The sequence below is a fragment of the Juglans microcarpa x Juglans regia genome, chromosome 3D (genome assembly GCF_004785595.1).
Source record: "Juglans microcarpa x Juglans regia isolate MS1-56 chromosome 3D, Jm3101_v1.0, whole genome shotgun sequence".
Taxonomy (NCBI): Eukaryota; Viridiplantae; Streptophyta; class Magnoliopsida; order Fagales; family Juglandaceae; genus Juglans; species Juglans microcarpa x Juglans regia.
Window position 1 is genome coordinate 28,158,780 of NC_054598.1, and position 24,697 is coordinate 28,183,476.

The 24,697-nt window shown below is 38.2% G+C and overlaps 1 protein-coding gene across 2 annotated transcripts; it reads right to left on the minus strand.

The window, feature by feature from the left end:
* Positions 1-921: 921 nt before the first annotated feature.
* On the minus strand, positions 922-23,803 carry LOC121253929 (protein ESMERALDA 1). 2 transcript variants are annotated; one of them, XM_041153849.1, is made up of 10 exons: positions 23,141-23,801; positions 22,181-22,250; positions 19,214-19,281; positions 19,030-19,118; positions 12,603-12,800; positions 8,104-8,308; positions 7,817-7,984; positions 2,552-2,719; positions 2,271-2,461; positions 922-1,659 (listed from the first exon to the last, which is right to left on the minus strand). In XM_041153849.1, exons 1-10 carry the CDS (start codon positions 23,507-23,509, stop codon positions 1,512-1,514), a joined length of 1,674 nt encoding a protein of 557 aa, XP_041009783.1. In that variant the 5' UTR covers positions 23,510-23,801; the 3' UTR covers positions 922-1,511. The 2 variants fall into 2 exon arrangements, with proteins under 2 accessions (XP_041009783.1, XP_041009784.1); XM_041153850.1 differs by lacking the exon at positions 922-1,659 and having other exon boundaries at positions 2,330-2,470; positions 23,141-23,803.
* Positions 23,804-24,697: the final 894 nt, after the last annotated feature.

Genomic DNA, 24,697 nt, shown 5'->3' on the forward strand with positions numbered 1-24,697 from the left:
AGTAGGCATGTTAAGCGGCATCACCCCCATTCTTATTACCTGGGCTCTTTGGAGAGCACGCTGCGTAGCACGTATGGATGGTGTCCATCATGATTGGAGGGCTGCCATTCACATTGTTAAAAGTCACCCCATGGAAGTTTCAAGTACCCTTTGATCTTTCAAGAAGCTGGGCCCGAGAGATCAATCGGTTTTGCAGGAGCTTAATTGCCCCATCGCTCCGGTCTCTTCTAAACCACTGCAACCTGTAGCGTGGACTCGATCTGGGCATGGGACTGTAAAATTAAATGTGGATGGAGAGTCTAATGGCAATCCTGGGCCTTCAGGTGGGGTTGGGGGGTATCACCCAGGATGACCAGGGACATGTGGCCAATTTTGCGCACTATTATGGACATGCAACTGACACCGTCGCCGAATGTCGAGCCCTCCTTTATGGCCTCAAGTTGTGCTGCCAACTCGGATTGAGAGACTTCTTTGGTTGAGTCCAACTCTAGTGTAGTGGTGGACTGACTTCTTTCGGAAGTGTGCAAGAACTAGTACGCATGGGATTTTTAAGAGGAAGCACAGTCCCTCACTCAATCCCTTATGCACATGTTCACCATGTTTTCAGAGAAGCAAATATGGTAGCTGACTATTTGGCTAAAGAGGGGACCAAAGGACATTCAATGGTCAGGGAAATGGAATTGGATGGGATTGGCTTCGTGGTCTTTTGCATACGGATAGATGTGGACTTCCTTATTTACGCCGATAGTGTTCCCGAATTTTTGTTAGCTTGATAGTGTACCCGAATTCTTTTGGAGTCTTTCCCTTTCGTTTGGGCCTTTGCTTTGTAGAGTAATAGCACAACTTAGGTGCAGAACAATTACATACAACTATATTACATGTAACCTTGCATACAAAAGTAAAAATAAAACGAATGAGAGCTTGATGAAATAGAGGAATCGTTTCAAACAAGCAGCTTCAAAATACAGGGGCCCAAAAAAAAAAAACAGCAACAAAGGGAGAGCTACAACTTTTGGAACTGAAAAGAATCAGTATTCTGATTCCTAACAAATGTACAACAGAAACTTCAACCTGTGTCTAAAGGTTTACAAATGCAGATCAAATAATGTACAAACATGACAAAACCAGGGTGTGTATGAATGTGATGTGTCGCTTCACAGCTTTGTTAGATACAGCAGCTGCAACTTAAGATGTGAAAAAGATATAAAACAATGCTCAGTGTTTATGCCGGGGAAACTCCTGCAATGGGAAGAATGTCCGTTATATGTTCTCCTCTGGCATCATATACAAAAAGATGCGAGTCCCCGCACAAGCCAATCCCCGGAAGTAATCAGGTCAATGTAACCTCCAGCAAAATGTTCGAATCTCCCAAAAATTGAAGAGTATGCCCTCTCGCCTTGAGGAAAGGGGAAAAAATGAAAGAATTACAACACGGAATAAGGGGATCAGCAGCAAGATGTGCTCAGAAAGTCAGGTACACAACACGCAACATAGCTCTCTATCCAATCAGATCAGGTAGTGGCTTCAGATTTGTTTGTACGGCACATGCAATCTGGGCATGGAAAGGTATATATCGAGTCATTTGGCCTTTTGAGTTCATATCCCTTGGAATCGCTATGAGACCGCATGTTCAACATCTGGCGCTTGAAACTTTTCCATCTGGGAACAAAACAAAGAAAGATATTCAATCAGATACTGTCTCTTTTTTGAAGAGTTTTATTCAGTGAAAGAAACCAATACAAAATTGGGCAAAGCCCTTACATCAGTGACAACGCCAAACTGAACAGAACTACACAAAGCAAGTTGAAACTGCTAGCATAGAAGAAAAAGCCATACAAAATGAATTTACAGCAATCAAGTATGTCTGATCTCCAACCTTGGCCACAATTTAAGGGGAAGAAAGGAAAGAAAAAGGAAAAAGTCACTCAAACTTTAGTACCTTGGAGATCAGCAGTCCTACTGAATTTAAGATACTTACAATAATGTTATGTGGATCTATTAAGATGAAAATTAAAAAATCAGCTTTGCTGTCTAAAGAAGTATGCATGTCCTGAATAACTGTAGAAATTTAAAGGCCTCTGACTTGCCCAAAATATATCCTAAACTATGATGATTCTGTTCATTTTGGTTCTTGTCTACACATTTCAGCTAAAAACCCTTATATGGAAGCTCTATCTTTGGAGTGAATTTATAACAAATATTGCTTCCTTTGAGCCATTTCATTCTATATGGAATGTGCTGAAATGATTAGCAGGAGAAATAGTACATACCCAATATTTGGATTATCAAAGAGTAATGCTAACTTTCGCTTGTCGGGCCTGATTGTCTTCGAGTGTCCACCATACAAGTATCGCCGGTGGCCCATCAGAAAATGGGGGAAGTTTCCACCTTGAGTTGTCACAAAAACCTCACTATGGAGACAAACAGTGTAGTCTATAGCAGCCATCCTGGAAGAATAATTCTAGAAGAACTAGCTCAAGTCAAAACAATGACATTAAAGTCGGCCACAAAGATGGAAGGAAACACAAAAACAACCACAAATTGATCATACCTTAAATGCAGCAAGTTCCTCATTTGATGCCAGCATCTCTTTAGTTTGCAAATTTGGGAACATCTCTAATAGCGGGGCCATATTTTTTTCAGCATTGTATATCTTTCCCGATGCCAAGTAGATGTAAGTGCTTCTATCAAAGCCCATTCCCCTAAGCATCAAGCCTACCTAATGAAACAAAAGAAAACATGAAGTGAACTAGATACAAACATTTATACAACCTAAATGTAATAAGAAACCACTTAAAAGAAAAGCTCATCATAGCATTGAACAAAGTATCTTATGTGCTTAGCATCTGTAGCACAAGGAACTCCACAAATATAACAATATGGATGAGCAAATCCAATCAGTTAGTGAGACAACCTTCGCCATTCTTCAATCAATCTATCCAGCCGTTATGGTCATATAATCTTCTTTGGTTTTCAATTTTATTAATTTACATTTGGTGCAATTCACTCCGTGAGGGGTGGATTCCATGGGGGGAAGGAATCTCCCTTGTGGACTAGTCCCTACTGGGGCGTACAGAAAAGGAAAGGGCATCACTCTTTTTTCTTCAAAATTTTAATTTTTCTTTTCTTTTTGTATTTTATTTTTTTAGGAGATGCTGATGTGGCAATAATGTACATCTATTGTAAGAGGTGTCTGATGTGGATTTAATGCCCCCTGGCAGAACGCTAGTCAATATTTTGATGGAATGATCAATTTGCAAAAAATAAAGGTGAAAGCACAATGTGCAATACAATAATATAAAACAAAAAACAAAAGAGCTTTTTAAAAATGCTTCAACCTTAAGAAAATGAGATCATGCCGTATAACTCAGTCGAGCTCAAACTCAATTTCAATATAATCATGCTGAACCACCCTGCTTGCAACCTTCTATGTACTCATTTCTAATAAAAAAAAAAAAATTTACACTCATTGACAGCCTCCATTTTACCTAACTAGTTTCTATGCAATAACAGAATGATCAGACAGATGAATTTTACAGATTTGGGCAATCAATTTAATAAATTTATCAACTCTTGCTGAGTAAGTGCTGAGTTGAATGTTAAATGAAGCTTTCTATAACTGCAGAATGGTGAGATTTGTTGGTTCCCGCGGATGCTCTGGAGTTGCTCATCTCTTATGTACGCAGATGACCCAGTTATCTTAGTGAATGGGTTTAACATTTCCTTGAAAGCCGTGTGATGTATTGAAGGAATATGAAAGGATGTCAGGCCAATTAGTGCATAAATCTAAGTGTGCAGTCTTTTTTCCTCCTAGAGCTTCTGCAGCAAGGAAAATGATTGTTTTTCATGAAACTGAATTTCAGGAATAGGAGTGCAAATTCATTATGGAAGGCTAAAATCTGAAATGCCAGACCCTTTATTGATGAGGATTAAAGGAAAATTGGCTAGCTGGAAAGCTAGGTTGCTTTCAAATGGAGGGAAACTAGATCTTATTAAGCATGTGTTGTCTAGCATGCCTTTACAATTACTTTCTGTGCTGAATGTTCCTACGAAAGTTTTAATGGACATTCAGAGGCTTTTTTTTTTTTTATAAGTAAACAAATTATATTGATCAAAGAATAGGCAAAGCCATGTACAGAATTCTAAAAGAGAATACAAAAGGCAGCCCCTAGGGTAGGTAGGCGCATTATAGACAAGAAAATCATGTAGGTCCATGCCATTGAAATCAACAGTAATGGCCCATGTACATAGTGTTATAAAAAATAAATCTTTAAGCTCCTCCAGTGATCTCTCCTTGTCTTCAAACGTCCAGTCATTGCGCTCCTGCCACAAACACCACATAATGCATATAGGGATCATCTTCCAAACAGCTTTAATCTGTTGTATGCCTCCTAAATTTGTCCAGCTGGCCAGCACTGCCACCACTGTCTCCAGCATAACCCAAGCCAAGTTTAATCTACTGAACACCTTATTCCATAATACCCTAGCTGTCTGACAGTGTAGCAAAAGATGATTTACAGACTCGCCCCCTTCTCTACACATACAACACCAATCGACAAAGATTACCCTTCGTTTCCTCAGGTTGTCGATTGTGAGAATCTTCCCCAATGAGGCTGTCCACACAAAAAAAGCTACTTTGGGGGGCGCCTTATGTCTCCAAAGCCTCCTCCACGGGAACTGAATTTGGGTCCTTGTGTGAGAGCCTTATAAAAGGAGCAAACCGAGAATACCCCTTTACCAGCAGGTATCCACCACAATACATCTTCCTGCTGATTGCTCAGTTTTATGGATTATAAAAGGCTGTAAAAATCTGCAAAGCTGCTCATTTCCCAATCTTGTGCCGCCCTACTGAAAATGATGTTCCAATGGATTTGCCCCCGTGACATCTTCATGACTTCCGCAACTGATACATTTTTATGACTTGCAAAATGAAAAAGTGATGGAAATACCTCTTGTAAAGTACTTTTACTGCACCAAATATCTCTCCAAAATTTAATCCTAGAACCCTCCCCCAACTGAAGTCTAATGTGTCAATTCAAGACCTCTCATCCTCTTCTAATGTGTTTCCATAATCTCACTCCATGCACTCCTCTTCTTTAGTGCACCAACCCCCCCATAAGCCTCCATATTTGCACTCAATCACCAACTTCCATAGGGCTTCTAGTTCCTTTTGATATCTCCACAGTCATTTGCCAAGTTACGCCTGGTTGAAGATCCTCATATTTCTAATGCCCAATCCACCATTAGAAATGGGGAGGCAAATTGTCTCCCACTTGACTACGTGATACTCAAACTCCTCCCCCACTCCACTCCACAAGAAATCCCATTGGAGTTTCTCAATTCGAAACGCCACACTTGCATATATAGGAAACAATGATAGAAAATACGTTGGTAAGTTAGATAAGGTATGTTGGCGGAAGTCATGAAAATACGTTGGTAAATGACATTCAGAGACTTTTTCTGATTTTTTTCTGGCAGGATAGGGCTGGAAAAGTTGAGAAGTGGATAACTTCGGGGAAAGCTAGAAAACCTGTGGAAGATGGAGGTTTGGGGCTAGGAAGTCATCATGAAGTGAAGAAGGCACTGCATATGAACTTCATATGGAAATTTCTTCATGAGAATTCTTTGTGGGAAAACTTTTTTAGAGCTAAATATCTTTTTGCTCGGTAGGTTCTTCTTGGCGAGATTCAAATCTTTCGGTATCTATTTTGTCACTTTTACGGGAAGTGGTAAGAGGGAGTGTTTAGGTAATCAGAGATGGAATGACTAATTTATGGTATGAAGATTAGTCTGGGCATGGTGTTCTGTGAGAAAAGGTTGAAGGGGGTGCAAAAGGAAAAGCTAATGCTTGCTTATGTCAAAACCTGGGATATGGCTAGAATATAGAATTTGCAGACAAATGACTTAGCTGTTCCTCTGAGAAGTGGTTGAGATATATCAATATGGAGAGCTAATTCTGCCTGGGCATGTATTAAGGCTCGGGGTAATGTGGTAAGTTGGCATACTTGGTCTGGCATAAGTATAATCCCAAGAAAATTTCAGTTTTCTTGTGAAAATGTTTCCAGTCAAAATTTACCATTTGCTGTTAACATTCAGCAGCTGTTTATTCGTCTAGCATCAAAGTGCGTGTGACTGTTGTGATATTCCTGCTCTCAAATCAATGGATCACATTCTTAGTTTTAGTCCACTTGCAAAGCAGATGTTGAGCCACTTTACTGATTTGTTGGGTATCGGAAGCAATGAAAATCAGTCTTGGCTACAAAGGACTAATTTTTTGTTTTACAAAGCATCAACAGGTTCAAATTTGGTCTTGTGATTGTTCTTTTATCATCACTAATTTCTTGACGTCTTTGGTTGAGAAGATGTCAGCCAGAATGGAGAATCAATCATGGAGTAAGAATACATTATTAAGGAAAATCAAGGTTTTGCTAGAAGATGTGATCTCCCAAATATCCTCACTCCAAGCAATTAGGGATCATAGATCTGTTTTATGGAAGACAATTGGGTGTATCATCTACTACATGCAAAAAACCAAAGCCTATTGTTTCAAAACGGCTCGAGCATTCATTTGGTTATGTGAAGCTAAATGTTGATGTGAGTTCACTTGGCGATTTGGGGCCTAGTGGTGGTGGTGGCATCATCCAAAACTTGAATGGAGATTTTATGGCCGCTTTTCCCTCTTTTATGGATAGGGGGATCTAATACTAGGGCTACACTCAAAAGCAATCCTGGATGGGACATATCCCTGTCTTGGATTAAATCACCCTTTTGTGAAAGTAGAATTAGATATTCAATTGATAATTGATTGTCTAAATGGTGGTGGTAAGGTGCACTGGGATCTATTGAATGTTTGGGATGAAATTCTTGAGGCCAAAATGGGTTTATGTTTTAAGTTCCTCCATGTTTTTTGCAAGGTGAACTCAATCACAGATTGTTAGGCCAAGTCTGGTGCAGCCAGTAATGCAGCAGAGTATAATGATGGTAATAGCCTTCCTTGGTGAGTTAAAGGATCCATTACTTCAGGAAAAACAAGATGTCCTTGCCTGAAGTATAAAAAAGGTTTTGAAGAATGTATATTTTTTTGCTTTTTGTTGTATAGTTCAGTGATGTAGTCGTTTAATGTTCAGAGGGTAGTTTTTTAATAGATGCTTGTTTTCTTTTTCTTGGATGTTTTCTTTTTCTCTTCCTAAAATGAGTTGTTTCTGGAATAATAGAAGTGTCAAGTCTTGGGGGTTTTTTCCACCCCAGTTTTTTAAGAGTTTGGCTTTGTGATTTTTAAATCCCCTAACTCTTTGTTACAAAAGATATTTCTCTGCCATAACTGAGGGTTCATTAATAAAATTAGGGTACCACCCTCTTCTCTATATAAACAAAATTGATACAATAAAGTTTGGACCTGATGTAGGCAAACAATTATAAATTAAACAGATAAATAAAACCGTGAAGTAGGCAAACGATCATAAATTAAACAATCAAAAACAACTTTATTTTCAGACTGGCAGCAAGCACAAGGCATTGATAACAAGATATTAGGATTAGCATCCTACAGCTAGGAAATGAGAATAGAAGTCCAAGTTTATAACCCCAATGGGTGGCATAGTTGTCCAAGGGCGAGCCATATAAACTGGACGTCGAAGGTTCGAAACTACACACTCACATTCTTGGTGCCATTGGATTGAGGGAATTTCCCTTCAATTGAGGGCCTGTGCACCCCCGGGATTAGTCGGGACTTTGTCCCAAACACCCCGTGCCAATAAAAAAGAAGTCCAAGTTTATGCACAATTACATGCAATGGAACTATAACAAATGATATTACCTCTAAAGGAGTAAGTGGACATTTTCCATTGATCCTGATTGCTCCAGGACGTATAACTCGACCAGGTTTTGTAAATTTCCCTTTCCAACCTCTTTCCCTTGCTGCCCTCATGTTTGCGCTTTCCTCCTCTCCACCATTGAAGACACAGCAAGAGAAAGCAACCATATCCTGCACATGTGAGAATTAATAATAGAACTCACAGTAAAAATTCAATGATAATCTCAACACCAATTGTCATAACAAAACATTTCAAGCCACCACATTTCTATTTAATAATTGAATCTAACCTCCTCAAAACGAAGATGCACAGAAACGTATTTGCCACCATTATTTGCACTGCGTTCCTTCATTCTTGCAACCAAGCTTTCTCCTAATGTTAATATAGGACTTGAAAACCTTAAAGCTTCATAGTTTGCCATGCATCTAAGCCGTTGAACAGCTGGAGGAGCATCGAATGACAATCGATTTGCGAAAGGAGAAATCCTTATAACCCTGTTTTATTCAAAAGAAAAAGTTGACACTTCATTTTTATGCAATACTAATTTCATCCTGCATTCATGAATTAAAAAGGATACACCATTGCCTGCAATACATGAGTATGTGCTAGTGACATGCAATGACATTGACTTTTCCATGTATCAACACCGAACTTGAGATATCAAAGAAGAATTTCAAACCAAAAAATATATCCAATTCATAGAGCACTTCACTGTCATGTGTTATATCATACATTGATTCACGATGAAGTAACCACTGCAGTAACAAGTAGCAGATCTCTTTAAACACGCAAATGGTAAGTAACGGATCTCCAAAATTGGGTATTCATCAATCAATTGTTACTTACCACTGATAAGGTAGTATTCAGGTTAGAGTTTACAAATTTTTTTATTTTTTTATTTTTTATTTTTTTATTTCTTTTATAAGTAAACGATTATATTGATATAGTTAAGAGTTTAAAAAATTAAAACTAAACAGAACCTATTTATATAGCTATTATTTGGATTGACTACAATCATACAGCTCCAAGCACTAGAAAGTTGAAGCCTCTGCCGCATGTTGAGTATGTCATCTTGATTGGATGAATATAGCAATATTAGCTCTTCCCCAGTAGACTCCTTAGTGGGGGATTAATTAAGTACGACTTATAAAAAAATAAAAGAAAATCTTCCCTAAATATAGAAAACTCAGTAGTTCACGTACTAAATTTGGTAATCACCACCTAACACGGCCTCGTATCCGAGTAGTTCGAACCCTAAATTGGCATATCTGAATTGTATGTTTTGTTTGAATATTTGCTGCTTGATTATTTAGTGTTGGCTTCCTTTAAGTGTTGATTTGAGAGAAAACCTTCCATATTGGATTCATTAAGACATTCATATAGGATAAAAACCTGCCTAATTGGGACTGCTGTGCAATTCTGCCAAGTCCCTATAGATGGAAATATTACCTTAGCTGCAATTAGGGAAAAAGGGGGACTCCTAGAAGATTTACATACATGAATGCCAAGCCCCATTAAGCTTATTTTTGGAGATTTTGCCTATTCTTATGATCAATAAAATTCATATTCAACTAAGGCAACTAAAGATTTTGCCTATTCTTAATATCTTATGATCAATAAAATTTTGTTTACCAATAAAAAAAAATAATGGTTGGTTATGAGTCGTGTCAGGTATAACACATTAGGATGCATATAACAAGTCAAATACTTACTAAATTGGAAGCAAGCCAACCCACTGAGTATGATGTAAACATCAATGCGCAAGTCAGTTATTTCCTTCGAGAATACAATGGTCAACTAAAGGAAACTAGATTGGGTTTCATTAAAAAAAAAGACATCTATAAAAAGGAATTCAAACCTTCGCATGAGTAAAAAGGGGTTTGCTAGTAATGCTTACGAATATTTTTCTTCTGTTGCAAAAGAAGTGTTGACATTTAGCAAGCGAGAAAGCAAGATAAGTAGATATGATCATAACCAGCCTTTCTTTAAAATGTGAATGTGATGTTCTAAAAATTGTTCCATGTATTAAGATGTTATAGCCTTCCCTCAGTAACCTTATGCATGCAATACTATGTAAAAAAAAGTTTGAATGTAAATGATTTTATATGCATGCTTCCTCTATGTGAAATGCAACGAAAACATTATGAATACTTATGATACCTTGTGAAAACCAGATGAAAACAAAGAAAGCACATCAAAAGAAAAGAAAAGGAAGTAACTATGAATGCATGGGCAGGTTTTGAAATATATTCTTGGCCTAATGATTGATGTGCAGTGGCACCGGAACGATAGGGGTGTGAGCCACAATCTTTTATGGTCTGCTGGAATGGTTCATCCAAGTGAACCTAGTTCATCGAGAGATGTCCATATCATAGAGGCAGTTCCACCTTCGGCCATCAGAACAAAACCCTGGCCCTAGTGATCACCAGCACTTATACACAGGGTGTAAATGTGTGTTGGCCACCCGAGATTAAAGCAAAAGGTTTGTGATATAATAAATGATCTTATAAAATACTTATAGATATATATTTGAACCCCAGGTCCAAGGTTCAAATCTCCTTGGGTGCAAACAATCTCTAGAGGCCACACCCCCTGGTGAAAAGCCAGCGATTTAACCAGTTCCGTGTAGGGAAATTTCCGAGGGTGCAGTGCACGGGACCGGGGTTTACTCTGTAGAAGTGGGTTCGAAGGGCCCTGCCTTGGAGAGGTTTCCCGGCATCAAAATATATAGATATATTTTTATAGGTGGGAAAGCTTATAAAATACTTATATGTTAATTGAAAATAAAGTTGTTCTAATCTTAATGTATGATGTGTTTACTGACTAAGAATTCGACTTATTTTGCTTTTATGTTTTAAATTTCTCGGGTACTGATGATGAGGATGAGATGGCAGGCCAAAACTAGTTTTGGAGACCATGACTTAGTCAAGCTATAATAAGTGTTTGACACATAGTTGTAAGGATTTTATTATGATGTTATTACGGATATTTTGATAGTTTCATCTAAATCGAGTTTGCTAAATCATATAACATGTTTTTAGTAGGTGCGGTTTGGATAGTGAGATGAGATGAGATGGTTTTAGATGAAAGTTGAAAGTTGAAAAAAATATTGTTAGAATGTTACTTTTTAATATTATTATTATTTTGGGATTTGAAAAAGTTAAATTGTTTATTATATTTTGTGTGGAAATTCGGGAAAATTGTAATGATGAGATGAGATGAAACACTCCAAACAGGGAGTTTTCAGTTATGTTTGAGGTATTTTAATTATTGATCCTTTTTTTTTATTGGATTGTAATTATTGATCCCTTATACTTGGTGCCATCTGATGTTATGACCAAACCCTAATGGAAGGAGGTGTTACAACTTTGGTACCAAAACTCAAGTTTAAGGGAATATTTAGACTCATATTAAGAGGGGAGAAAAGACTTTTTAGGACAAGGGTGTGCCCTGGCATGCTTTAGAGTTCGTATAGGACTCGTATGCTTTATTTTTAAATGTTTGTTTCACTAAAACACACTTCAAAGATGGCACCCACAACCTAGAGTCAGGCATATCACAAGGAATCCTCAGACTCTCACTAGAGAACTCAGATGCCCTTGCTGTCTCGACTACACGCTTCTTTGAGGCCATTGCCGACAGTCAAGTCATGGGTGCTAGGAATGCTACGGGGATATCCCCCAACCTTTGAGGGAAAGTCTGATGTTATGGATGTCGAGAAATGGATTGGGTAGATGGAGAAAATACTCAAGGTGCTCAATTGCATAGATGAGCAAAAGGTGGAGTTTAGCGCCTCAATCTCGCTGAGGTGGCTAATATGTGGTGGACTTCCACAAGAGAGCTGTCAATAGGAGATGGGTGGAGAACTACCAATTACTTGGGCAAGGTTCAAGCAGGCTTTCTTTTACCACTTCTTCACCTAGGCTGCTAGAGAGGCCAAAGCCCAAAGGTTTGCTGATTTGAAGCAGGGCCAAATAACCATGCCGTAATATGCCCCAAAGTTTATTGAGCTTTCACGCTTTTCCACATACCTGATTCTATGAGTCTCTGAAGACGCAGAAGTATGAGGATGACTGAATCAGAGGATTTTTGACAGCATCATCACACTCCAGATAAGGAACTTTGCTTAATTCGACAATAGGGCAGTTATCATAGAAGAGAATCTTCAGGTGAGTGCTGACCAGAATAGTCAAAAGTAACTGGGCAGTGTGTAGCAATTACTCAAGCATGTTTGAGTGGAAGACCTTAATGTGCTTTGTCTATTGCTACGCCAGTGGGAGAGCATTTTATTTGCAACTCTGTACTTGGGGATTATCTAAAAGAAGCTCAAGGGAAAATTCTTCCCATCAACCTGATTGTGTTTGGCTTGGATGGATTTGATATGATTTTGGGTATGGATTGGTTATCCCGGCATTAGTTGTAAGGCTTTAATTACATTGATAATAATAATAAGGATATTTTGTTAGTTTTAGCTTAATTGAGTTTGCTACATTTGATAATGTGTTTTTAATAAGAATTTAAGCAAGTTCGAAGTATTATAATTTATGGATCTCTTTATCTAGTGCTACTTAATGTTATGAGGTGGCATCCCTATGGGAAGGGGGTATTACGTACACCAACACCATACATATACAACTCAGAAAATCATATTCTTTTAATACTAATATAGGAAACGATAAAGTTCCATTGTTTAAACAACCTTTCGGCAAAAAAAAAAAAAAAAAAAAAAAAAAAAAAAAAAAAAAAAAAAAAAGGCGAGTAGAAAGAAATTTCAATATTTTAACTCACTTTTCTTCAAGTAACCTTGGGAGCACTGCATCTCTATAATACTGAATGGGCGACCAAGCTTTTATTCTGAAGTTGTAAACATTGCTCATGTTCTGGTCAAACCGTTCCATTATGTATGCTGGAATCTTGTTAACCACTCGTACATCATTTTCCAGGTTACTGATGAAATAATCTTCATCATAAATGTCTCTGAATTTGCTGTTCAGGAAAAGCTAAAGTATAAGATAGGTTACATTCGAATATTAAAACAAAATGTAAAATGGAACCATAGAAGTCCTGATGAACAAACCATGATATTTTTTTTCTATAAGTAAACGATTATATTGATATGAATAGGCATAGCCCAAGTACACAAGATGATATAAAAAACTGTGATATTGAATGGATGACTTAACAATATATAGTGAGCACAATTGTCACAAACTGTTCAAAACCAAAAATTTAATGACTACTCTCATCCACAAACTGTTCAAAAACCCAAAAAATGATCTTCACCAGCCCTTTAGATATGAAACGAGAAAATAAAAAGTTCAGAAATTTTTCAACTCTTCGAATTCATTAATCCATTGGATTACCAAGGACAAATCCATCTGTAGATTCATAGAGTATGTCACAATAGTAAGAGTCACGCTATAACATTTGTCAAAATGGGCAAGCAAAAGCACAGAAAAGGAACTGCAAAATCCGCATCTCACTATATATTTAACTATAAAGAGCTGCTAGACTCGTAAAGTAGTTTACATTGCACAAAATAACTCCTTATCAAAACCAAAAAAAATGAAGGATTGCACAAAATAGCTAAAATATAAGGATGAAACAACTCACATGGCATTAATATGCATCATAAATGGTATTGAATTCTAATCAAGATACCCTTGCCATCCTCTCATGCAGTCTGTTTGTTTGTTTGGGTAATGCGATGGGATTTAACAGAAAGTTTTTCATTGACTCTAAGAATTTTTATTTCCATCGTGAGAATGATAAGTGGTGGCGGATCATGGAGAAAAGTCGTAAGGTTGTTAAGTTCATCACTGTGGATGTTTATGCGGTGGATTGGTTGGCCACTGTGGTGATTGCTTGTGGTGCGTTGGTTGGTCCGTCAGATTTTTACAAGTTTAGACGTAATGGGAATCAGGTGTTGCTTGCCTGCCAAAACAATTATGGCCGCTTTTTGACATTGTCTGAGTATGGGAAAGTGGTGAGGCATGGTTTTATCACCATTCAGGAAGGTTTGAAGGGTGAGGGCTGGAGGCGTTTTACTGCAATGTTGAAAGAGGTAGCTTCCATGTCCTCTATTTCGGGAGGGAAAAATAGAGTAGTTTCTTCAGGGGGCTTATTCATCTCCTTGTGCTCAAGCAGTGTTGGGTCCGAAGGGATCGTTTACGGAGGTACTGAAGGAGCCAGTCAACGGGGCTGATTCCTTTCACCGGGAAGGCCATTTCTTTTCAGCTTTGCAGAAGCCGGTAAATAATAGTTCTCATCTAAATCAAGATGATTGTGATGGTGTAGTTGGATCAAAAGGTCCTTTGAGGGTGGGCATGAATAATATGGGTAGTAAGTCTGGTAAGCTCAGGCCAAGCAACAGTAAGGAGGGAGGTGAAGGTTGGTCTCCCGAAGTGTTGCAGATCGTCGAAGTAGTTGAAGGGTCGCTCTGGATATACGGGCTGAATTCATGAAAGTGAAGGACTTTTCTAGTAATTTGCTCAAAATAATTGACACAGGCTTGGAGCTTATCATGGGCTTGGGTCGAATGGGCTGTGCTGGGTGCTCTAGTAGTTGTAATAAAAATGGATCTCAGCAGATGGGCTTTTCTACTGGGCCTATTTCTGTGGTTGATCGTAGGGCTCTTCTCAGGCCTACGATTTGGCAGGCAAAAAACAAGGCCTCCCTTCATCGTTGATCTCGGCCCAAGGCTATGGTCGACCCAGGGACTCGGCCACCGCCACAGAAAGGACCGACAGGCTCCGACAAACTCTCTGACGGTATCTTCTCCGGCGAACTCGATCTTGCATGATAGTACTCAGAAAGCCTCTTTCGAGGATCAGGATAACAAAATCTATTCGAATAATTTGAAGGAACCGCCACAGAAAGGATCAACTGTCTCAGACGACAACTCTAAGGGTATCTCGATGACGGTCACTCCTCCAACAACAAGGATCTTTCTCGAAAATAATCAAAAAGCCTCTCTTGAGGCTCAAGACAACATTTCTTGCTCAAATAACTTGATAGAGAGATCAGATTCTCCTTCCTCCTCCTCTCATTCTGTTAAGGAGGTGGAGGCAATGATGTTGAAGAAAGGGAATGTAGTGTGGAAAGGATGGACAATATTAGTTGATCTCTTGGGAATTTCATCTCAAGGGTTCTCTATACTCAGTCAGCTGCCTTTGATTTGCAGATGGTTATCGAGGAAGATTCTATTTTTTCTCTTAGTGGGTCAGATGGTTCAGATGAATTTGATGCAAATCCTAATCCTTTATGCTCTATTCATCCGGGGCTTGAATGGGCCAATATTTCTTCCGATTGGGTGCGTAGAAAGGTTGATGAAATTAAGGAATGCGTGAGGATTTCTTATGAAGGATTCGAAGAGGAGTTCAAAGCTCTCCTCATAGGAATGGAAGCTGGTCAGCCATCTTTGGCTAAATCTGCCTCTAAAAAAGAAAGGGAATTGAAGAGATTATCTAGCTCAATCAACTATGATGCTTGGGATTGGAGTGTGCTTAGAGGCAAAGTCAAGGCAAGGGCTGTCTCTAGTCTCTTATGAATCCAAAAATCATTTCATGGAATGTTCGGGGGTTGAATAATTCCCATAGGTGAATCTAGGTGAAGAATTTAATTTGAAAATGGAAGGTGGATGTAATATGTTTACATGAAACTAAGTTAAAGTTTATTGATCAAAATCTTATTTATAATTTATGGAGCTGTCCCTATGTGGGTTGGTCTGCTTTCGTCTCTTAAGGGGCCTCAGGAGGCATTGCTGTTATATGGGATAGGATGGTAGTGGAATTGGTTGAAGATCTAGTGGGGGACTTTTCGGTGGCATGTCATTTTAAAAACATGGAGGATGATTTTGAGTGGGCTTTCGCAGGTATTTATGGCCCAAATATAGATAGCAGTAGAAATCTTTTGTGGGATGAGATGGCTGGACTATATGGCTGTTGGGATCTTCCTTGGTGCTTTGGAGGGGACTTCAACACTATTTGTTTCCCTAATGAGTGCTTGGCTGAATCTTCTCTCTCTTCAGTGATGTCTGATTTTTCAGATCTTATTATTTAACTGAATCGTGTTGATCTTCCTATGAGTGGAGGGGATTTCACATGGTCTAATGGGAGGTCATGGTCGAGGCCGGACAGATTTTTGGTTTCCTCTTCTTGGGAGGTCCATTTTCCTGATTTATGTCAGAAACAGCTTCCAAGACTATGTTCTGATCACTTTCCTATTCTTTTGGATTGTGGGGGTATTAATGGAGGGCGTAAATATTTTAAATTTGAAAATATGTGGTTGAAGGAATAGGATTTTGTGAATAGGGTGAGGGCTTGGTGGTCATCATATCAGTTTTTGGTTCCCCAAGTTTTGTTCTAGCTAGAAAACTTAAAGCCTTAAAAAATGATTTAAAGATTTGGAATACAGAAGTATTTGGGAATTTGGATAAGCAGAGGAAGACTCTTTTTGAACAACTGCAATCATTGGAGGATAGGAAGGTGATGGGTGGAATTTTGAGGAGGATAGTGAGAAAATGTGAGGTGGTTGCTGAACTAGAGAATATTTTTTTTATTGGAGATCTCGTGGAGGCAAAAATCTCGAGTTCTCTAGCTGAAGGAAGGATAATTGCACTAAATTTTTTCATCGTATTGCGAACTCTCATCACAGAATTAGCGCCATTGAACAACTTTGAATTGGGGATACTATTATTTCAAATCCTTTGGATATTAAGGCTCTGTTAGCTGAGTCTAATATCTAAACACTCAACTCTCAAATCACTAAACTCATCTCAATTCAAAATCTCTTTACACGTGGGACCCACAACCTTTTTCAACTTCCCATAAATACATCTAAACTCATATTTATATTCAAACACATCTAAATTCATCTTAGATAGGCCCCACAAAACCCACTCCACCATTTCAACTCATTACTATTCATAAAGAACTCAACTCAACATCCAAACGGGGCCTACGGATCACATTGTTAATTTTTATGAGAAGCTTTTCCGGAAGGATTTCTCTTGGAGACCCAAACTTGATGGGCTGGATTTTGGGCATGTTGAACAGCACTTTGTGGACTGGTTGGAGAGACCTTTTGAGCAAGAGGAGATTCTTGATGTGGTTAGAGGGATGGTGTGTGATAAAGCCCTGGGTCCAGATGGTTTTTCTATGGCTTTCTTCAGAGATTGTTGGGATATTGTGAAAAAGAATATTATGATGGTTTTTATCGAGTTTCATATGTGCATGAAATTTGAGAAAAGCCTTAATGCCACCTTTATTGCCCTTATTCCCAAAAAATGGGGTAGTGGAGATGAAGGATTTTTGTCCTATTAGTTTCGTCAATGGGGTCTATAAGATCATTTCGAACGTTCTTGTCAATCGTATGAGTGTGGTGATGGAAAAGATCATTTCAAAAAATTAGAATGCATTCATTAGGGGAGAAAAATTCTTGATTCAGATTTAGTTGTTAATGAATGTTTGGAAAGCAGACTTAGAAAGGGAGTTCCAGGCATTCTTGTTAAGCTAGACATGGAAAAGGCTTTTGATCATGTCAACTAGGAATTTCTTTTATATTTACTTGGGAGACATGGCTTTGGAGAGAAATGGTGTGCCTGGATCAAACATTGTATCTCTACAATCACATTTTCGATCTTGGTGAATGGTTCTCCAGCTGGATTTATCACTAGTTCTCGAGGCTTGAGACAAGGGGATCCCTTGTCTCCTTTTCTCTTTATTATTGTTATGGATGCTTTGAGTAAGTATGATTGATGCAGTTGTGGAAGGGAATTTCATGTCGGGTTTTCTAGTGGGAGGAGTCTCTCATGGTAGTATCAGCGTCTCACATCTTCTGTTGGCTGATGATTCTCTTATTTTTAGCAACCCTAATCATGACCACCTTTGATTATTGAGAGCTCTTTTACTATGCTTTGAAGCTGTTTCTGGGCTTAAAGTCAACTTATCTAAGTCGGAAATTGTTCCAGTGGGTCATGTCTTGAATACTAGGGACTTTGCAAACATTTTGGGTTGTAGGATCTCATCTCTTCCCATGAAATATGTAGGCCTTCCCTTGGGTGCCCCTTATAAATCTTTATCGATTTGAGATGGTGTGATTGAGAAAATAGAAAGAAGGTTGGCTGGGTGGAAAAGGATCTATTTATCCAAAGGGAGAAGAATTACTTTGATTAAAAGTACGTTGTCCAATCTTCCAACATATTTTCTTTCCCTTTTTCCTTTGCCTGTTAGGGTGGCTAGTAGAATTGAAATAATCTACCATAATTTTTTGTGGGGTAGTCTTGGGGATGACAGGAAACTCCATCTTGTAAGTTGGGATAAAGTCTGCTCATCAATTACTTGTGGGGGTTTGGGGATCCATAATTTGAGGCTTTTTAATAAAGCCCTTCTTGGTAAGTGGCTTTGGAGATATCAATTAGACAGGGACGCGTTATGGAAAAATATTATTGATGCTAAACATGGGGAGGGCTTGGGGGAATTGGTGTTCTAACGAAGTTAGAAGTGTGTATGGTGTGGGCTTGTGGAAGTACATACAGAATGGGTGCGGGGAATTTGCTAACCACGTTTTGTTTAAAGTTGGAGGAGGAGATAGAATTCGCTTTTGGCATGATCTTTGGTGTGGGGATTTGGCATTCAAGAATGCTTTTCCTTCTCGTTTTACAATGGCGAGGGATAAAGACACCATTGTAGCTGATTCTGTATCATTTTCCAATAATATTCCCCAATGGAATGTGAGATTTATTAGAGATGTCATGATTGGGAAGTGCCGATAATATGCCTTTATAAATGTGCTTGGCAGTTAATATTCAGTAATAAGGTAATCAATAACCATGTCCATCATGATACTGTTATTCGTGTGCATTCTTAAAGTATACAACATATACTTTATTGCAACATATACAACATATACTACATTACTACATATACTATACAACATATACTACATTATTGGGATACAACATATACTACATTATTTGCAATTTGCGAGGTAGTAACTGATTCCAAACATACTCGGACCATTTGACTGCTTACTGGAACCCAATTCATCAAAGTACCTAATAATGAATGATATAGTGGTTGCATATTCAATTTTTAATCCAATTCCATTCAAAATTCAGATTTATATATGAGAAATTATACTTAATTACTACAACTGCATATCAGGCACCCAGTACACACAAGCGAACATCAAAGAAACATAATAGCTAACAAACCTAGGATCTCTCCAAATGCTATGAAAATGAAAATTGGGGATTACAAGGGTTGCATTAAGGTATCCCGCCACAGCAACTGCATTGCATATCTACAAAGAATCAACAACCATGTGGAGAAATGAGTCAGAATGATTGTCAAATAAGCAGTCCTTATATAAAGAAGCAAAAATGGAGTAAAACTAACCGACGTCCTTTGCTGATTCAGGCCACCATTCGCCTCAACATAAATGTAACCATTTGTATCAGGTAAACCTATAATAGTGTACACAACAACCACAGATTCAGATTTGAAAATTGTATCCAGCTTATAGTACTGCTTTACTCATGCATATATACTTTTATGCAAACATACATGATACATGTAAGCATATTGTAAATATTGAATAGGCAGGGGATAGAAATACAGGATTTGTATAAATATATCCAGGGAAGTTGGTATGATCAAGACAAGATGATCTGCCGTCTCTATTACTTTTTTTATTTTCATAGAGTGATAACAGCTACTGTTGATGGAGGTTTTCTTTCTGGCTTTTCTGTGGGGATGTAATCTTGGAGTACTTAACATTTCTCACCTATTGTTTGACAATGATACTCTGATATTTAGCAGGGTGAATCAGGGCTACATCTACTCTTTGAGGACCCTTTTCTAGTTTTTTATGCTTGGAAGCTGCCTCTGAGTTGAAAGAGAATTTGGCCAAGTTAGAGCTGATTCTTGTAGGAAATGTCTCTAATGTGAAAAGTCTAGCTAGCATATTGGGATGCATGGTATCTTCTTTGTCTATGATACATCTCAGTCTTCCTTTAAAAGCCTCATTTAAGGCCATGTCTATTGGGGATGGTGTGATTGAAAAGATTGAATGCAGATTGACTAGTTGGAAGAGGATGTATTTGTCTAAAGGTGGCAGAATAACCTTGATCACTAGTATTCTCTCCAATTTGCCTACACACTTCCTATCCATGTTCCCCTCCCCTACTAGCATGACCAATCGAATAGAGAAACTACAAGATGTGTTTTATGGGGTGGGCTAGGTAATGAGTTCAGCTATTACTTGGTAAATTGGGCTAAGGTGTGCTCTACACTTTCTGATAGAGGCTTGGAAACTTGAAATTCCCTCTTGTTTAATCATGCCTTAGGGAAGTGGCTTTGGCATTACCAAACATGAATAAGAGGCCTTGTGAAAATACGTGGTGGATTCCAAGCTTGGTTGTGACTGGAAAAAGTGGTGTCTGAATAAATTACGTGAGTCAGAGTGTGGGATTGTGGAAAAATATCAGAAGGGGATGGGAGGTTTCTTCCAGTCAGACTAGACTTGAGGTTGATGATGGCCATATGATTAGATTTTTTGCACAACTTATGGTGTGGAGACAAGGCCCTCAAGGAAGATTTCTTAGAGATGTATAGTATTGCATGAGTGCATGAAGCTTTAGTGGCAGACCTACTGGAATTCTCTGGCGGTGCCACCTAATGGAATGTCAGTTTCTTTTTCTTTCTTTCTTTTTTCTTTTTTTGATAAATAAGATGTAAATTTTATTGATACAAATGAAATAGACAAAGTCCGTGTACACAGGAAGTATATAAAAGAACACCTAAATACATTCTAGGATCTATGAATGTCGGTTTCTTTAGAGCAGCCCATGATCTTAAGGTAGATACCTACACAAAATTTTCCAACTTTTTGTGCTCTACGAGATTTTTTTTTTTTTTCTGATCAGTTCTTGTGCTCTATGAGATTATCACTAGGAGCTGTAGGTAGAACACATTAGAACCCGTCCAAGAAAAAGAAGTTCACAGTTTGTTCTTTCTATCAAATCCTTATACCTCATGATAGAAACTCTTTCCCTTGGAGGAGTATTTGGTGAGCTAGGTTGCCTCTAATACTAGTTTTTTTTGCTTGGACAACCTCCTTACAAAAGACCCTCACCATGGATAACCTAAGGAAGTGCCATATCATAGTGGCTGAATCCTGCTGTATGTGCAGAAATAGCATGGAATTTGTAGACCACCTCATTCCCACTATGAGGTGGCAAGTGCCTTATAGAATGACTTTCTTGATAAAGTTGGGATGGGTTCAGTAATGCTAGGAAGGTTAGCAGAACTCTTTGCAAACTGTAGAGAGTTATATGGCAGCACACAAATTGCAGCAATGTTGAAGATTGCTCCTATCTGTGTAATGTGGTGCATTTGGAGGGAAATGAACCATGGAAATTTTGAAGACTGCTAGCGGACAGTGAAAAAGCTTGAGTTTTTGTTCTTCACTACTCTACTTCTCTGGGCAGCTGCTATAGGTTTGAATGTGATAACTCATCATGATTAACTTATATCTTTCTCGTTTTATAATCAAGTGTTCCTCTTGCATACATCCTGTGTAGTTTGCTTCTGCTTTTGCATTTTTCAATAAACTTTAAAAAAAAAAAAAAAATCCACAACCGAAAGTGTTTTCGGTTCTAATAATAATATGAGGGACTGTTTACTGATTTTTAGTTTACCGATACAACTAAAAATAAATATAATGAAGGTCTGTCCAAGATGGAAGTCAAAACGGTCGCAATAGCAGAAGCAATAATGATAGCAAATGACAGTGGGTTATGCTGCCAATAGTGCTAATGAGAGCAGTGCAATAGCAAAAGTTTGCACCAACCATGATGGGCTGGTGCATGGAGAAAATATTCATACAGTGTGATGGTGGGTAGCAATCATATAAGCAAAAGAAAAATTCTTGCATCCACAAACAGTTGCATTCTGAATTTCTGATAGACAATGGATGCTTGAAATTTCTTTTTGTATCAGGTTTGTAATATTTACTTCAAAAAGATCACGTGAAAATAGTGAATAAAAGCAATATGAGAACAAGAAAGTGCATTGATATTTCTCAAATTGAAGAGATTAGTTAGCAAAAAAGTTTAAAGAGATGGAAAGTTGAACATATCACCAAAGGCAGCACTAACAACCAGAACTGGTCAGCTTTAAATATGATATAGAACGGCTATAGAAGTATACTGCTTTTTAATAAAATTCTTATTTACTGATAAAAAAAAAAAAAGGAAGTAAACTGTTTTTTATCAATGAAGTAAAAAATGAGAGCCTGTATGCATATAAATTGAGCAAGGAAGATAATCATGAACTCTCCAGAGTAAAATACATGTTCCATACCTCCTAAAGACTTGTTAGTACATGGTCTCCACCCGCCACCTTTATAAGCGTGCTTCCATATAGTTGATATCTAATGAGATGTGATGGCTTATGTCAGCATTAAGTAACACATGAGCAATGTATTCTGAAATTGTGAAAAGAATCTATAGACTGAACAATATCTAATAACAACATGGCAAAGAGAGACTGATGTTGATCAGGAATCACCATCAGGTTTTGAAAGCCATTATTCCAGCAATGGATCTTGGTATAGGTCAACATATGGATGAGAACCCCTCGGTAAACGATTAATTGTATGCTTGTCCAAATGATCTTGGAATCAAATATAACCATAACCTAAAGCTGATAAAAGGAATGTTATGGATGTTTTCTCTCCAGAAATAGCTATACACTCAAGGTATATCTCGCTAGATGGAAAAAAATGGATACATGACTGGACATCAATTACAAGATTACACCGGAATATTATCCTTCAGATTTCCCCGGTTCAGATTCATATTCTAACCCAGCAATCCCAGCCGTAACAGTTTGAAGTGCAGCAATAAAATAAGACATAGGTGTCTCGATTTATATGAAATAAATGAACTCAAAGCTAATAAACGATTCACTAAATTTATTGCGAGCCAAAAACCTTGATGGATTCCCCCTTCCTCTTCTATCCTCAGTACTAGAGATGAATGGATTCCATACGATACAATTACAACCGTACATGCAATGAGACTAAACAAACAAAGTGCAATGCCGTATACCAACGGAAAACCAGGAAATCTAACCGGCCCACTTCACAAATCCCAATGATTCACCAGAACTCACCCACAAAACCAATATACAAACCCGACCCACATCTAGCTCCCCATAAATCACTAAATGGTTTCGCATACGAAATGGTACCCACATCCAAAAACCCGACAAACGCATCACAATTCAGATTAAATAACAGAAGTAGCATTGAAAACGTACCGCATCGGCGGATGAGTTGTCGGAGTCCATATCGGGTCGGAGCTTAGAATAAAGCTGGGGGCTCCGGTAGACGGAGCCGGGCGCAGGGCGATGGGAGATAACGGGAACGACGTCAAAGGAGACAGAACCCATATAGAGGAGCATACCCGAGATATAGATGAGAGGGGCAAATAGGAAGATGCCCTGGCGGCGGAGAAGGACGGAGAGGAGCAGCCAGGCGAGGCGCTGTGGCAGTGTGCGACCAGGCTGAAGCTGGGCCGGCCCGAACCTCCCCGCCTTCGACCGGCGGTACCGGGGTGACCTGAGCGGCGACGCAGGCGGGGACGGTGTGTTGTGACCACTGCTCGGTAGCCTGTTGTATGCGTGCATCCTTTTCTCTCTCTACGACGTCGTCATATGATCTGGCTTGCTTGCTCTATCTCTCTCTCTCTCTCTCTCTCTCTCCCTCTGACCTTCTGTATGTGTAGAGAGAGAACAAATGGCAGAGACACAAAGAGACAAGGGAACGTTTGTATGGTTTGAAAAGAGAGAGAGTTGGGGGTGCACAGCAGGGGTGCACGTGCTGTGAAGATTGATGAATACGGATGGTGTTTGGAAGGAAGGAAAGTATTTTCCTTTTGGGCAGGAAATATGTTGAGAAATGACTTCTCCTTTGCATATTGCATTTGCAGACGGTTTTGTCCAGATTTTGTAATTGCATTCTGTTTCATTGAATTTCGCGTCTCATTGTCAATTCGTGGTGAATTTCGAGGTTTAACCCCAAATCTTTTTTTATGTTTTAAGAATTATAGCTATTTGAATTCCATCAATATTAATTAATTTTTTTATTTTTTATTTTTTATATAAGAAATAGGGGCTTCGAGTAAAGATTTTCCGGGTTATATCTCATCAGCCTTTTGATATTAATTGTTTTTATCTGATTGGTCACTCAGTACAAAATTCCTTTTATGGTAAATCTCAATATTAAGAATTATAGAAATATTTAGTTAAAAATATTTATAAATAATAAGTTTAAGAATTAATATAATTTAACGAGATCCTCACATTATGATTAAATTTAAGAATGCTTTATTAAACCCTTCAATTAAATTTTATATCATTAAAAATTTGGGAAATAGTGGTATATATATCAGCTTCTTTATAATAATAATATGGCTTCAAAAGATTTTATCCAAAGTTTTGAGTTACATTTGGGTGAGTTGTTACATTTTGATTATGGCACTCGAATAAAATATTTCAATATCAATAAGTTTAGTGTACCATTTCAAAATAATTATTATATAAATAATTATATATACAAACCCTAGATTTCAAAATAACTAGAAAACAAATTAACGACTAAGAAATAATTATTTTGATCAATATCAACAAAAATAAGGCAAAATGTTTTTGAAAGAATAATTCTATTTACAGTCCCCGAATGGGGACTGCTTATGCAGACCTCACTTAAACAAATCGAATCATTTCGTTTAAGTTAAAGCAGCTCTCTTGTTGCTGTGTGGATGGACGAGATAGAAACCGGAAGGCAAAGAGCCCTAAGAACCAACGACGGGAAGG